The sequence below is a fragment of the Triticum dicoccoides genome, chromosome 2B (assembly GCF_002162155.2).
Source record: "Triticum dicoccoides isolate Atlit2015 ecotype Zavitan chromosome 2B, WEW_v2.0, whole genome shotgun sequence".
Lineage (NCBI taxonomy): Eukaryota > Viridiplantae > Streptophyta > Magnoliopsida > Poales > Poaceae > Triticum > Triticum dicoccoides.
In genome coordinates, this window is record NC_041383.1 from 253,175,968 (window position 1) to 253,190,132 (window position 14,165).

General features: G+C 52.6%; 4 protein-coding genes across 4 annotated transcripts in view; 3 read left to right on the top strand and 1 right to left on the bottom strand.

Moving 5' to 3' along the window:
• The first annotated feature begins 899 nt into the window (after window positions 1-899).
• Window positions 900-1,524, top strand: LOC119363375 (S-locus-specific glycoprotein S13-like). The gene has a single exon (XM_037628716.1). It carries the CDS (start codon window positions 907-909, stop codon window positions 1,414-1,416), a length of 510 nt encoding a protein of 169 aa, XP_037484613.1. The 5' UTR covers window positions 900-906; the 3' UTR covers window positions 1,417-1,524.
• On the top strand, window positions 1,463-4,963 carry LOC119360828 (receptor-like serine/threonine-protein kinase SD1-8; the record flags this gene model as incomplete). The annotated part of the gene is made up of 3 exons (XM_037626312.1): window positions 1,463-2,186; window positions 4,783-4,905; window positions 4,956-4,963. Coding segments are annotated over 3 exons (855 nt in total), but the record flags the coding sequence as incomplete, so codon positions are not given.
• Window positions 4,964-5,012: 49 nt separating this feature from the next.
• Window positions 5,013-6,660, top strand: LOC119363374 (receptor-like serine/threonine-protein kinase SD1-8). Its single transcript, XM_037628715.1, has 5 exons — window positions 5,013-5,196; window positions 5,294-5,504; window positions 5,600-5,837; window positions 5,928-6,078; window positions 6,164-6,660. The coding sequence occupies exons 1-5, from the start codon at window positions 5,062-5,064 to the stop codon at window positions 6,470-6,472; spliced, it is 1,044 nt and encodes a 347-aa protein (XP_037484612.1). The 5' UTR covers window positions 5,013-5,061; the 3' UTR covers window positions 6,473-6,660.
• Window positions 6,661-11,008: 4,348 nt separating this feature from the next.
• Window positions 11,009-14,165, bottom strand: part of LOC119363376 (organelle RRM domain-containing protein 2, mitochondrial-like) — a 7,629-nt gene continuing 4,472 nt past the window's right edge. The window contains exons 2-4 of the mRNA XM_037628717.1: window positions 11,806-11,874; window positions 11,626-11,732; window positions 11,009-11,368 (exon numbers count right to left, since the gene is read on the bottom strand). Of these exons, the coding sequence (XP_037484614.1) occupies window positions 11,261-11,368; window positions 11,626-11,732; window positions 11,806-11,874 (284 nt within the window). The 3' untranslated portion in view covers window positions 11,009-11,260. The remainder of the gene's footprint in view (window positions 11,369-11,625; window positions 11,733-11,805; window positions 11,875-14,165) is intronic.

The window sequence follows — 14,165 nt, forward strand, 5'->3', positions numbered from 1 at the left end:
ACTATAGTTTCATAGGAATTTTAGCATTCATCCAAACATTTTGAAAAGAATTTTTTGTTTCTCCTACGAAAGCCATCAAGCAAATCAAAGTCATGTAGGATTCAAAAGGGAATATTGTAATCATATGTGTTTTATATTCTTGTGTGTTTAGACCCAACGAATCAAAGAGGCCCTCAAAGTCTTATTGGGTCAACAAAGAAGATGGCAAGTCACGAACTGAGCGTAACTCTGATGGTTAGATTTTTTTTCTTATGGTGTAGCCAGCCCATCAGCGTTCAAGTTCTATACTTGGTTGGTGCTCGCATTTTCCTGAATTATTTTCATACTCTCGAGTGATGTTCGTTCCGACTACAAGGCTTATGTAGTGACGTTGTCAATGTTGAGTATTTCGAATGTACTCTACGAAGGTGTGTGCATGTGCTCATAGAAGTGAGTTTATGTGTATGTATGTTCTTTCAAAATAAATAAATAAATGTGTATGTATGTGAGCAATTGTGTTTGTATCGTGTTAAAAAAAAGGGACTGCTAAAACTCAGTCGACTAACAAACCTGGCAGGTCTCGCCAGGAACCTCGAAGGAGGTCGGGTCGCCACAGCGTGAGAGAAAACAAAGAAGCATGCATGCATCTCCGGATTTCCATGCCCTTGCAGAAAAACCATCTTTGACGAGTGGACGAACATGCCAACACATCCGTGGACTGCGTAGTCACTGTCTCACACTGTACAATGAACTAATTTTACGGTCAAGCTTGTATCTCTGGTCTTACACGCATGCAAACGGAACGCAAGAACATTCAAAAGGAGCAAGCGAGCAGCGCGAGCTGAGTAAACAAGCACATGATAGTCAGTCGGGGTGTTGTGGTGACTAATGGGCGGTTTCTGGTGCGAGGCAATTACAACAACGGCCATGGCCACCCGTGTGCAAACACTAGCTCTTCTTCCCCTGTTCCTTCTCTTCTCCCCTGCGCCCGCAGCTGATAGTATCAGCGCGACCTCTCCCGTCGCCGATGGCCAGACGCTCGTTTCTGCCGGTGGAGTCTTCGAGCTTGGGTTCTTCACCCCGCCGGCCTCGACGGCGAGGTTCTTGGGCATCTGGTACAAGGGCATCGCTCCTCTTACTGTTGTCTGGGTCGCCAACCGGGAAGCACCCATCACCGGCACCGCCGCGAGCTTGGCCATCAACGGCACCGGCAGCCTGGTACTCGCCGATCGGTCGGGACGTCCGTTCTGGTCCTCGGCGCGGTCGAACGTAACCAGCAGTACTCCGGTGGCCCAGCTCCTGGACAGCGGCAACCTCCTGCTTCAAGACGCCAGTGGCACGGGGTCGGTTCTGTGGCAGAGCTTCGACTACCCGTCCGACACTCTGCTCCCGGGTATGAAGCTCGGGTGGCACCTGGCCACGGGGCTCGACCGCTAGCTGACGACGTGGGCGAGCCCCGGCGACCCGTCGCCTGGCGACTACACGTTCGCGATCGACATCCGCGGCGTGCCGGAGGGGTTCATCTGGTACAACGGCACGGCGCCGGTGTACCGGAACGGGCCGTGGAACGGCCTGCGGTTCAGCGGCGAGCCGGAGATGGCGCCGGACAACGGCAACTTCCAGTTCGAGTTCGTGGCCAACGGCACCGACGCATACTTACACGTTCCTGGTAGACGACGGCGGCGGCGGCGGCAACGTGGTCTCGAGGTTCGTGCTGAACCAGTCGAGCCTGCAGCGCTACGTGTGGCTGCAGCAGCAGCAGGCGTGGAGCCTCTACTGGTCGCTGCCCCGGGACCCGTGCGACGGCTACGCGCAGTGCGGCGCCTACGGCGTCTGCGACGCCAGCGCCTCGCCGATGTGCGGCTGCCCCGCCGGGTTCACGCCGGCCTCGCCGCGGGAGTGGGCGCTGAGGGACGGCTCGGCCGGGTGCGCGCGCAGGACGCGGCTCAACTGCACCGGGGACGGCTTCCTGCCGCTGCGGGGCGTCAAGCTGCCCGACGCCACGAACGCGACGGCGGACGCCAGCGTCAGCCTCGATCAGTGCCGGCAGCGGTGCCTGGCGAACTGTTCTTGCCTGGCGTACTCTGCGTCCAGCATAAAGGGGGGCGAGAGCGGCTGCATCATGTGGAGCTCGTCGTTGATCGACATCCGGCGGTTTGAATCCGGCGGGCAGAATCTGTTTGTTCGTCTCGCGGCGTCCGATTTACGTATGGATCTCCTCTCCTCTCGTTTTAATCTGTTGATAATAATTTCATGCAGTAAATTTTCTTGTGATTCAAAGGATGTCCATCGGATCAAAGCACGTTCCATTTGCTCTCACAACTAAACAAAACTTCAGGCTTGAGTCTAAAATCTGAATGTGCACTCTTCTAGAGGACACACACATTTTGACCATTTAGTCGTGATTGAAACTTTCAAGAGTTAGCTGCTTGGATTCTTCTGAAAAAGGAATCAACTACTTGGATTGTCCAGGACCCCTTTAGACTTGTTGTAGAAAAGGATCAGTCATAGTGTCTGCTATCGCACGGCTGCTACTATGTGCTAAGGGCATCTCCAGCCGTTGGCCCCCCAGGGGCGTCTAAAAGCGCCGCCTGGGGGTGAGCCGGCGGAAAAAAAGGCCCTGGGGCGAGTCGGTGCCCAGCCGTCGGCCCCCAGGGCCGCCCCCAGGCGCGTGTTAAAAAAAGGCCGTTCGGTGAAGTTATGATAAGAAGTAGTTAAATTTCGGGTAAACATGGCAAATTTCCGCGAAATTCGCGCATTTTCATTACATTAAGCTAATCTAAAAAAGAAAGGGGCTGAAGTCGTCGCCGCCATCGTCGTCGTCGGCCTTCTCCTCCTTGACGCAGGCGCCCCGGCTGGACCCGGCGTCGCCATGGTGGACTGGCGGCGGCGCGTCGTCGTCGTCGTCACTGTCGCATAGGACGACGACCCCGTCTTCATCGCGGCCGCGTCGGCGCTCCTCGAAGCGGCGCAGGGCGGCGCGCTGGCGCTCCTTCGCCTTCTCCCGGCGCGCCTTCTCCATCGCAATGGAGTCCTGGCGCGCCCATTCTAGGGCCGCGTCGTCGTCGTCGAACTCCGCCTTCACCGGCACCAGCCCCGGCTCCGTCTTCACCGGCGCCAGCCCCGGCTCCGTCTTTGGCTTGACGAAGCGCGGAGGAGCCGACGAGGAGGAGGCGCGCCGGCCGCCCTCGTTGATGACGATGCCGGCGCTGCGAGTGCGCCGGCCGGGCGGCGACTCCGCCGCGGGCTCGGCCTTGATGCCGAGCAGGGCCGGAGTGCCGGAGGAGTGCGATGAGGATTGGGAGGAGGAAGTGGAGGAGGAGGACCCGAACCTCCTTGGCGCCCATGGCCCGACGCGTCGGTGCTGCGCCGGGGGGTACGCCAACGGCGGGTCGTTGCCGCCGTCGAGGTACGTGAGCACGCCCTCGAGTGTGCGGCCGGGGACGCCCCACCAGAGGCGGCGCCCCTCGCTGTTCTGCCGCCCGTCGACCACCGGCGCGCCGTTGGTGGACGCTAATCGCTGCTGCTGGCGGCGCTCGAAATACGCCGCCCAGGCCGCGTGGTTGTCGGCGGCGTACTGGGGGAGTGAGAGTTGGGCGTCAGTGAGGGACGCGCGCACGATCTCGACCTCCTCGGCGAAGTACTTCGGCTTCGCCACGGCGTCGGGCAACCGGGGAATGGGCACTCCCCCGGCGCTGAGTCTCCACCCCGATGGCCCGGCGCGCATGTCCGGCGGCGCCGGGATGTTCGCCTGGAACAGGAGCCAGGACTCCTGTTCGCGGAGCGAACGGCGGCCGAAGCCGTTGGCCGCCGCCTCGTCTCCGGGGAAACATTCTGCCATGGCGACGGCGCTCGGGAGAGGCAGGGAGAGGGAGGGGCTGGACGGCGGCGAGGGGGCGGGCGGGGCTGGTGTGGGTACAGGAGAGTGGAGGCCGCCGGCTTTTATAGCCGGGCCGCGCCCCGTGTGTACGCGTGCGAGGGAGGGGAGGCGTCGGCGCGCCGTCCCGTGAAGCGCCGCCCGTGAAGGAATCAATGGCAAGGCTGACCGGCGGCAGCCTTGCCATTGATTCCCCGCGGGAACCGAGGCCGTTGGGGGGAGACGAGGCGCCGAGTCGCTGACGCGGCTGGCCCATGGCTTCTTCGCGCCAAAACAACTCGCCCGGCGCCCCCGGGCGCCCCCTAGTGCGCCGGGTTCGGGCTGGGTCCGCCGGCGCTGTTTTCGGCCCAAGCCGGCGAAAATCGGGCTCCTGGGGCGCGACTGGGCCGTTTTTTCGGCGCCAGCGCGAAAAAATCGCCTGGGGAGGCCTTCTTGGGGGCGCGGCTGGAGATGCCCTAATCAGCAGGACTGCAATGCTTCTTTAGACTGAAACTGAGGTGACAAGTGCTCCTTCCCATGAAACAATGGTGTTCAGTTGTTGCTTTCACTGACAAAGTGGCGAGTAATTAGGATGGATCCCCTTGCCCCTCCATTTTTATTGCTTCTCAGGTTAGGACAATATAAGAGAAATACCACAAACATAAATCAAAAGTTAGAGCAATACCTACAAGTTTTGTATGGATAAATATGGTTCAAATTTTACATCCGAGCAGAGTAACATACTGCAAATCCTCAGTTGTCAAAATACTGTTTCCAGTCAGTCATGATCATTGGTCAATACCGAGACAGAGAACTTGAGGGGGGTTTCTTGCTTTCAGAGCAACATCATTCAGTCCTTAGTCGTTGATGCACAAATTCAATCCAGAAAACTGAAATGCAGAATACCACTTAGTGACTTGCTAACCTTTCCACGGTGACCTTGACAGCTTCCAATGGAGACAATCCCAGCAGGAGAAACACAGCACTTGCTGTTGTCCTCAGCTTATCCGGTCTTCTTCTTCTCGGCATCGGCGTATTCTTTCTGTGGACTAAGTTCTTCAGAAACAAAGGTGCGCCTAAATCTAAACTAGTATTTTCTACGAGTATTTTTATACACAAGAAAGGTAAATTTTACTTTCTGCAAACCTGCAGGGAGGTCCCAGAGCACACGACCGCTCACCTCATTCGACTCGAGCAACCCTCTTGCTCCAGTCCAAGACAGGAGCATGGAAGAGGACTCGAGTCAGAGCAAAGGACTGCATGATGTCACTCTCTTTGACATGGCCACGATTGCCTCCTCCACCGACAACTTCGCGGCGGCGGCCAAGCTCGGCGAAGGCGGTTTCGGCGCCGTCTACAAGGTAAACATTGCAACATTTCGCGGCATCGATCGATTGATCGATCTGAGGCAAGAAAGTGATAACAACTGCTGCAAAACAAATGGTTGGATCGATGCAGGGTGAGCTTGGGGGAGGGCAGAAGGTGGCGGTGAAACGGCTGTCCAAGTACTCGACGCAGGGCCTGGACGAGTTCAAGAACGAGGTGGTGCTCATCGCCAAGCTCCAGCACGTGAACCTCGTCAGGCTCTTGGGCTGCTGCGTCCATGGAGAGGAGAGGATCCTGGTGTACGAGTACATGGAGAACAAGAGCCTGGACATGCTCCTCTTCGGTACGTCAAACCTGTCCATCTACACACGTTGTGGATTTTGTAAGTTGTTGCCGTGAATTTACAGATGAAAATCATGAAATGATGTGTTTAAGCAGATAAGGCTCGATCGGCGCAACTGGACTGGCCGAAGCGGTTTGACATCGTACTGGGCGTCGCACGGGGGCTCCTGTACCTGCACCAGGACTCGAGGTTCAAGGTCATCCACCGGGACCTCAAGGCCGGCAACATCCTCCTCGACGGCGACATGAACCCCAAGATCTCCGACTTCGGCGTCGCCAGGATCTTCGGCGGCGACGGCGCCGACTCACACACCCGAAGGGTCGTCGGGACATAGTAAGTGAAGGCCGTCGCATTCGGCGCCGTCGGTTTTATGTTTTCGATGCAACGGCGAGCTGACCGACGCGCTCGTGTCCATGCATGCAGCGGGTACATGTCCCCCGAGTACGCCATGGACGGTGTCTTCTCGGTGAAGTCCGACGTGTTCAGCTTCGGCGTGCTGGTGCTCGAGATCGTCAGCGGCAGGAAGAACCGGGGAATGTACAGCAGCGGCGAGCAGACGAGCCTGCTCAGCCACGTGAGTCATCCAGAACTAATCGGTCGCTCTGTTGATGAGAAAGAGATGGTGGTAACGTGAGTGTGATGTGTGCATGGCTGGGCAGGCATGGAAGCTGTGGAGGGAGGGCAACGCGCTGGGGCTGCTAGACGAGGCGGTGGCCAGCGGCGGCGACCGGGAGTCGGAGGAGGTGCTGCGGTGCGTGCAGGTCGGACTGCTGTGCGTGCAGGAACGGCCGGAGGACCGGCCGCACATGGCCACGGTGTTTCTGATGCTGGCCAACCTGAGCGCGTTGATGCCACAGCCTAGGCACCCGGGCTACTGCAGCGACCGGGGATCAACCTCCACCGACGGCGACTGCTCCTTGAGCTGCACCGTCAATGAAATCACCCTCACCGTCGTCGAGGGCCGGTGACACCACGGTGCATTCGGTTATAGCTTAATTAACTGGTTCCGTAAGTACGGTTTTGATACTTCGGTAATCGGTATTCCTAAAATCTTAAAAGTGCACGCGCACCTTTTGAAGAGAACGAGCGGCCGCTCCACTCGCATGCATGCGTACTAGGTTGGTCCACTAGTGCATGTGATTGCTGACATTAAATGCTGCCAGATTTTGTCACATGTGAAGGAAAAAACAGATCCACGTATATTTATTTCTGGTTTTTAAAATTTTAAAAAGTCATATCTTACAAACCACACATCGAAATTCAGATGAGATCTTTGAAACTAGATCCCGCACGGGTATGTGTCGACGAATTTTTTTATGCCAACTTTGGTACTATATAGTGCAACTTTAGTACTGTATTGTGCAACTTTAGTACTACATCGTGCAACTTTTTTCAAAACCATTTTTTGGATCTACATGATTCAACTTTCCGCGAGCTTGCAATCTAGCAACCATGACAACTTTGATGTGCAACTAGTCTACTGCCCCGACCAACTACCTAGTAGTCAATGTGCAACCCCCTTCCCTACTCGTGGATGTGTAGTTTTTCAGTGTTGGCACGCCCTACCCCCACCCACTGCAAGAGATATGTGCAACTTAGTCTGTTTTTCAAGCCAACTGCCTATTAGTCAGTGTGCAACTCCTTCCCCTTCCTATTTGTGGATATGTATTTTCAGTTGGCAGGAGCAACAAACAGAGTTGCACATTGTCTACTAGGTAGTTGGCCAGGGCAACATACGAAGTTGCACATGTCACAGGCAGGGACATTTGAATGGTGATAATAAACATTCATGCGGGTAGTGAAAAGTTGCATATAAACACAGTGCTAAAGTTGCAAATCTCACTAGCAGGTTTGGACCGGGTGCTAGCAGGGAAACTACACATCCATGGGGTACGAGAGAAAGTTGCACATCACTGTTAGACAATTGGCCGTGACAGTATCAGAAGTTGCACATCCACTGTTTAGGCTGTTGGCCGATGCAGCAAACAGTGAAACACATCCACGGGCAGGAAGAAAGTTGCACATCAACTACTATGCAGTTGGCATGGGTAAGAAACGAAGTTGCACATCTCAATGGAAGGAGATAGTTTGGGGGTGGAGGTACAATCATTGAAAACTGCACGTCCACTGTGTAGGAGAAAAGTTGCACATCCCTCTTAGGTAGTTGCACATCGACTGCAAGTCAGTTGCACAAAACGGAGACAAAATTGCACAAAAAAAAGTTTGTCAAAACATATCCATGCGGGGTCTAGTTTCGAAGAGCACATCGCGAGGATTTCAGCAGTGAAAGCGGATCTTAATTTTGATGTTTGGTTCAAAAATTATGGTTTTTTTAAGAAACAAAAATTAAAAAGCAAGTTAGATTGTCAACTTCCTTTTGTGTAAGAGGAATCAGGAGGTTGGGGACAGTGGGCGCTCGGAACGACCAGCGGGCGCTTAGGCGCTAGCTAGACGCGTCCATCGGTATTACCCAAATCAGAAGTGGCACACGTGTGACACGAAATAACACCACATCACTCGTACGTAAAAATTGTATAAAAAAACCCAAAAAACTGAAACTTGCCATCAAACAGAAAGTTACCATGCTTCACAACTTAAGTTGCCATCCTCAGATATCGGACGACATTTTTTCTCTTCAAGCACCCGCCTCATGCAGAGGATCCCGCTTCCCTATCCGAACCTACTTTATCTGTTATCCGATCCTACGTGGCATGTGAGGCATCACCCTGGGGCTATGCATTGTACATGCCCTTAGTCTAAGGTCTTGACATAGACATAGGCATGGTGGTAGGAAATTTCTGTTGCGGCCGTCTCACAGGACTCCACGAGCGCCAGGCCCATATTAAGGCGGGATAACCTTCGAGCTCGTCGAAGCTGGAGGAGGAGGAGATGGAGAAGGAGGACGCTTGGATGGCCATGGCGGAGCAGGTGGAAGTGTAGCCGATGGAGGAGGAGAAGGAGGCCTCACGGAGGAGGAGATGGTCGTCGACGCCACGCCACGTCCCGGTTTACTCTGATGCAGGCGGGGCAGCAATACAACATGTCAACCTGCCACTCCTGAAAGAGCACGCAACTGGAGGCCGACCGTGCGTCTGTCGCTGCCGTCACAGCCATTGTTCAGGTGGACTCGGACGTTGTCGATGTCAACCAAGCGGTGGTCACGTCCATGGAAAGTGCATGCACGCTCCGCCGCGAGTGCTGGCAGCTCCGTGTCAACGAGGCAAAGTGTGCTCGGCTCTTCTCGGGGATGGAGGCGGTGGACAATGGCGCGTCGGAGCAGCACAACTTGTTAGCTCCGCCTTGTTCGCGCCAGCTGCCAACGTGGTCGGAACATGGATCCGTGATCTCACCTCCGACAAGGAGTAGAGTAGAAATTAGGGTTCTTTTGCTATGTGAAAATTAATCGTAAAATCAACGAAAATTTGGTGCCCGCTTATATAGTTATATTTGATGACTCCACTTAAATGAGCTCCGCCGCATAGGATGCATGTCCGTGGACACATCCGGTGGACTTGGATGATGTCTGTTTGGTGATAGTACATGTTGGAGATGCCCTTATTACCTGCGCACATTGATTATAACTCTCCAAGTTTAACAAAACAGGTTCGAATCGAACTCAGCAACACAGCTAGCACACGCCGTGGCAGGCTGATTTTCTCCGGGACGGATTGCCACAGGTACGGTACGTATCCCGTGTACGCGCGCAGGTCGATATAAGGCCAACACAAACGCTCCCCCAAGCTCGAACATGATGAGCTCCGTCGTTTCCCATCTCCTCCGCTCCTTCCGTCTCCCGCCCTCGCACCAGCTCTACCACGCCGCCGTGAGGCGACCACAAGTCGTGGGCTCTAATGAGCAAACCTTACTCAAACAGATTGCGCCGCCGCTCCATCGGCACAAGTGCAGCAGTTCTTCGCAGAGACCGGCGACCCACATCGCAGGCAGGCACTCCCGGCGGTGGAAGGTCGCCGCGGCGGCGGCGGCGGCGGCGGCGGCGACTCTCGTCTCTAGCGGCGCGGCGGCGGCGATCGCGGTCTGCAGCCTATACCTCGAGACAGTGCCCTACACCAACCGCAAGCACTTGATCGTCCGCTCCATCGAGTACGAGCGCCGGCTGGGTGACTTCGCGTTCCGCTATGTCAGGGAGATGTACGGCGCCTCCAACATGGTCGACCGGCTCCACCCCGAGAGCGTCCGGGTCTACCGCATCACCTCCGAGCTCGTCCGGGCCATCCACCGAGGCCTCACCATCAAGAGCCTCAAGCAAGGGGGTAGTCCAGAGGCGGCACGTCGGCACACGGCGCATCTCGAGGGCCTCGACTGGGACGTCATCCTTGTCCGAGATAAGGAGTTCAGAGCTCGCAGCACGCCTAGTGGCAAGATTATCCTGCACACTGGGTGCTTGGACCTTCTCAAGACCGATGAGGAGATAGCCTCTATTATTGCACACGAGGTATGTTAAGTTCTTCATTTGTGCTTAATCTTGGGAGGGTCCATGCTAATAGTACTACTTCTGAACCTCCTTTATTTTTCTGTATGCTTATAGATTGGGCACATTGTTGCAAGGCATTCAGTGGAGCGGAACCTTTACAGGAGGAGCTGGTTTCCGTCCTGCCTTAGGCACTACTTGCTACAAAGGTACGTATATATTGAATTCAATACCTCGCATTCCATGGTCATCTCGCATTATGTGATGCATTCACAAATTTACTGTCACTTGTATATGCAAGCATCATATATGTCTAGAGACTAGAGGCCTTTCTAATGATGTTCATATAGGCAGGAGCTAGAGGCAGATCACATTGGAATCCTACTGCTCGGCGCTGCTGGTTACGATCCACGCGTAGCCCGGCAACCATCGAAACAATCAAGGAAAAGCTAGGATCAAGGAAAGCATGCGCCACTCATCCTTCCACCGAGGCAAGATTGCAGCTCTTGTCGCAACACAAGGTCATGGAGGAGGCACTCCAACTTTATAGAGAGGTTAAAGCCAACTACTCGCTTTGCTTGACGCTCAGATCCATGGCGGCCAGTCCTGAGTATGGTAGATTTTTGCTTGGGGAGTGAACCACTTTGCGTACTGTACTATTTCTCCCATCTTGAGTTGCTGGATCTGAGGCTCCACAAGGTTCCTCTAAGTTTGGTTTTCAAGCTTTTGTGTTGGATGCTCATTCTCTACTGCTGACTTGAAACAATATTTTTATATATAAAGTTACTAGTTTTGTTTCTCCCTGAATAGCTGATAGTTAGATGTATATCATCTACATTCTGGATGAAAATTTTATTAAGACCAATCTATTTTTTTCTCAAGTACTAGTATAGATAAACATCATGCATACCTGCATATAGCGTCAGTTTTACCGCTGGCAGTTTACTGTTGCAATGCAGCTGATCTTCCAGCTGGTATGGGTACACCAATGCAGGCAGCACAAGACTGCATAGACACAAACACACGCAGGGCTTCTGGATAAGCTGTACAGAGCCTGACTGCGAGTACACACTGATTGTATCTGTGACGAAGTTTTAAATTATAGCTAGTGGCGTATGTTACAGCTACACACTCGTACACAAAGTAGCATTAGCCAGCAGGCAACAGCCAAGCACACAGGTGAAACTATGATTAATTCCATAAACGTACTGGAACAGTTCAATCGACAAACAATAGATTTTATCCCTTCCCCAACAACTTATTGGAAATCGACTTCCAATTGGTAGCTATAAATTTAAAACAAGCCATTTCTGATCGAGAGAACTAACTAGCTAGGGTATTGGTAGCCAGATGACTGTGTCCCAGCTGATTGTGGCAGCTGCTGGGCTTCTCTCTGCTTGGCGTACTCCGTGAATATCACCCAACCATCAAGGAACTGCACCAAAAAAGGGGCTAGTGTCACAAGAGTAGATTAAAAGTTGCTAAGCTACAGTGTAGGCAATGTTTATTGTCACCTAGACCAACATAATAAGCAAGAAACATCAGCTAATAACTGATCTGTTTCCGAGTTCCCATGAGAACACCGACCATGAGGACATGATTATGCATATGTTATTCCAACAAGAACAAGTGTTCCCTACCACACCATGAACCATCCAGCTAGTGCATTATCTGATCAATATAATGACTCACCTTTCCATCCATGCCTTTTATGCCCTCACCGGCTTCTTCTACGGTTGCATATTTCACAAAGCCAAACCCTCTAGAGTATCCAGATATTCTATCAGTGATGACTCTTGCTGCAAATATAGTGACAAATGGATTTAGTAGTGGTACAGATAGGAATTAATTACAGAGCTGAGAACCACTTACCGTCAGTAACCTGGCCAAATTTCGAGAAGGCTTCCCTCAGTCCGTCAGATGTCGTCCGCTTATTCAAACCTGCATAGGTACAAGAACAAATTTAAAAACAAACACAAGTGAAACTCCAGAGGGAATTCATGTATCGTTGTCATTACCATTTTCTTCTATAAACAAAATGAATTATTGGCATTCAAACAACATGAACTACTGGCATCCCAAAAGTTGGACTACAGAAAATCAAACAGCCCTTAAGAAAATATACCAAGTTTTGCTTTTCCACGACAAAAGTTCAGTAGTTACTCTCTACGCATGACAGGAAACTGTAGTGAAGAGAACCAAACACAGTGCAAAAGTTTAGGTAAGCTTACCATTTTAAAAGATCTTATCCTTGGTTATATCAATAAGACAGTGAATATGTTTGAGAAAATATATGTTTCTTTCTGGTTTCGCTTTGTTATATAAAGAGTAATAGTGAAAAGGGGCAACCAGAAGACCTGGTAGCTCATCAGTTAGAGGCTTCTGACCATAATATTTTCCATATCCTCAACAGAGTATTTCCAAACACTCAAACAGCATTGAAAAAGGACAATCATGCCTTATGGACAGTACCGAGTCTCATCAGTTAAACTATTAATGGCATGCTTATTTCCTGTTAAAATAGTATGCCTGGACCAAATACATATAATTCACGTTCTGCACTATATTAACAACACAAAACGGGCATGCTTGGTTGATGCCTATCATTGCCACAAGTAACCCATGTAAAATATGGCTGCTGCGAGTACTGTGGCAAACAAAATGACAACAAGTGTGGCAAAGTTTGGCAAATAAAGTTAGGGGCTGTTTGGTTGGTGTCTTAAATTGCCACAGTTATCTAGCCACACTTGTGGCGTGCCGCGGAGTGTGGCGGCCAAAACAAGCGCCACACTTTTGGCAAAAAAGTCTGCTGCAAAACACACTGCAGGTTGTGGCGAGCCTAACCTTCGTTGGAAACCAAACAGCAGCCTAGGGAGCTGTGGCGCGCCGCACCTTTGGTGTGGCAAGGTGCGGCCGGCAACCAAACAGCCCCTTAGAGCATTACTAGTAGAACCCTCAAACCCTCAAATCCTCAAAGCACTTTTAAGGGTTGAGAAGTGCCACTTTTTGACACTTTTAAGGGTTGAAAAACAGGGGCAAATACTAGAACCCTCAAACCCAACCCGTAAACTGCTTTAAGGGTTGGATTTGAGGGTTCTAGTCTTTGCCTCAACCCCAACCTTTAAATCTATCATTTGGCATCTCACAATTTATGACAACAAGAACACAATCAACTTCCAAACAAACTACCAAATGACAATCATTGATGCATGGTTTAATAGTTTACATCACAAAATCATCATCTTCCTCCTCTCATCGGCACCATCACCAAAAGTTGCACCTCGGCGCCATCTCCTAGACCACAAGCGGGCTCCATCAAGCATGTCCATCGCCACCGATGGAGTCGTACACACCGCCATCACCACAACTACTCATCGGAGTGTCACCTCGAAAAGTAGAGGACGCAACACGAAACATCCTCTTCCTCTCCGCGATGTCCTCCTTGTAGTCCTTCCACCATTGCAATTGGTCTTGATCCATGTCCTTCTTGGACATCATCATGTGCTCTTTCTCTTCCACCATGAGTTCTTTCCATACCTTTGCCTCTTTGAGCTTGATCATCCTCTCCTCCAACTCGGCCTTGCGCTTTGCTTCTTCACGTTTTGCTTCAACTTGTGCAAGCTTGACCTCTTTCTTCTTCTCGGTGATAAGAAGCTTCATCTCCAATGTCTTCGTTGTCAATTCCTCTCTTGCCTTTATCATGTGGTCCATCTTCTCCCTTAGGCTTGACGCCTCTTCTTCCATCTTCACCCTTAGCTTGCCCTTCTTGTTTCCCTCGGGGACATCTTCCGCCTTTATCAAGCACGAACCAAGAGGACATCTTCCGCCTCGGTGTAGTTTGTGGACCGAGCGTGTGGGCGGGAAGCGGCGGTGAATGCCTCCACCCCTATCTCGGCCACCTCCTCCTCGTCATCCCCTTCATCTTCCTCATCTTCCTCCAAGTCGTCTCCAACCCTAAAGGGGTCTAGAGGCGGAGCTCCGAGGTCCACCTCCGCGTTTTGGAGGAGGTCCATGAACGAGGATGGGGTTGCCATTTCCTCGAGCACCTCGTGCGCGGCGGGAGAAGGTTCGGTGACGGTGGCGGGCGAGGGCGCGGCCACGGCGGGGGCCTTCTTTCGCGGCTTCTTCACGGCCGGGGACGAGCCGGCGACCTTGGCGGCCCCTCGAGGCCCACGGCCGGCCGCCTTCGGGCGGCTCTTCTTGGGGGCGGGCGCCGGGGCCGTGGCGTGGGC

What these genes read in the sequence shown, in the direction of transcription:
- LOC119363374 (XM_037628715.1), top strand. Translation starts at nt 5,062, where the DNA reads ATGGAAGAGGACTCGAGTCAGAGCAAAGGACTGCATGATGTCACTCTC. An exon ending in GTTTCGGCGCCGTCTACAAG is followed by an intron (nt 5,197 to 5,293) that starts GTAAACATTGCA and finishes GGATCGATGCAG; the next exon opens with GGTGAGCTTGGGGGAGGGCA. An exon ending in AGACGAGCCTGCTCAGCCAC is followed by an intron (nt 6,079 to 6,163) that starts GTGAGTCATCCA and finishes ATGGCTGGGCAG; the next exon opens with GCATGGAAGCTGTGGAGGGA.
- LOC119363375 (XM_037628716.1), top strand. Translation starts at nt 907, where the DNA reads ATGGCCACCCGTGTGCAAACACTAGCTCTTCTTCCCCTGTTCCTTCTC.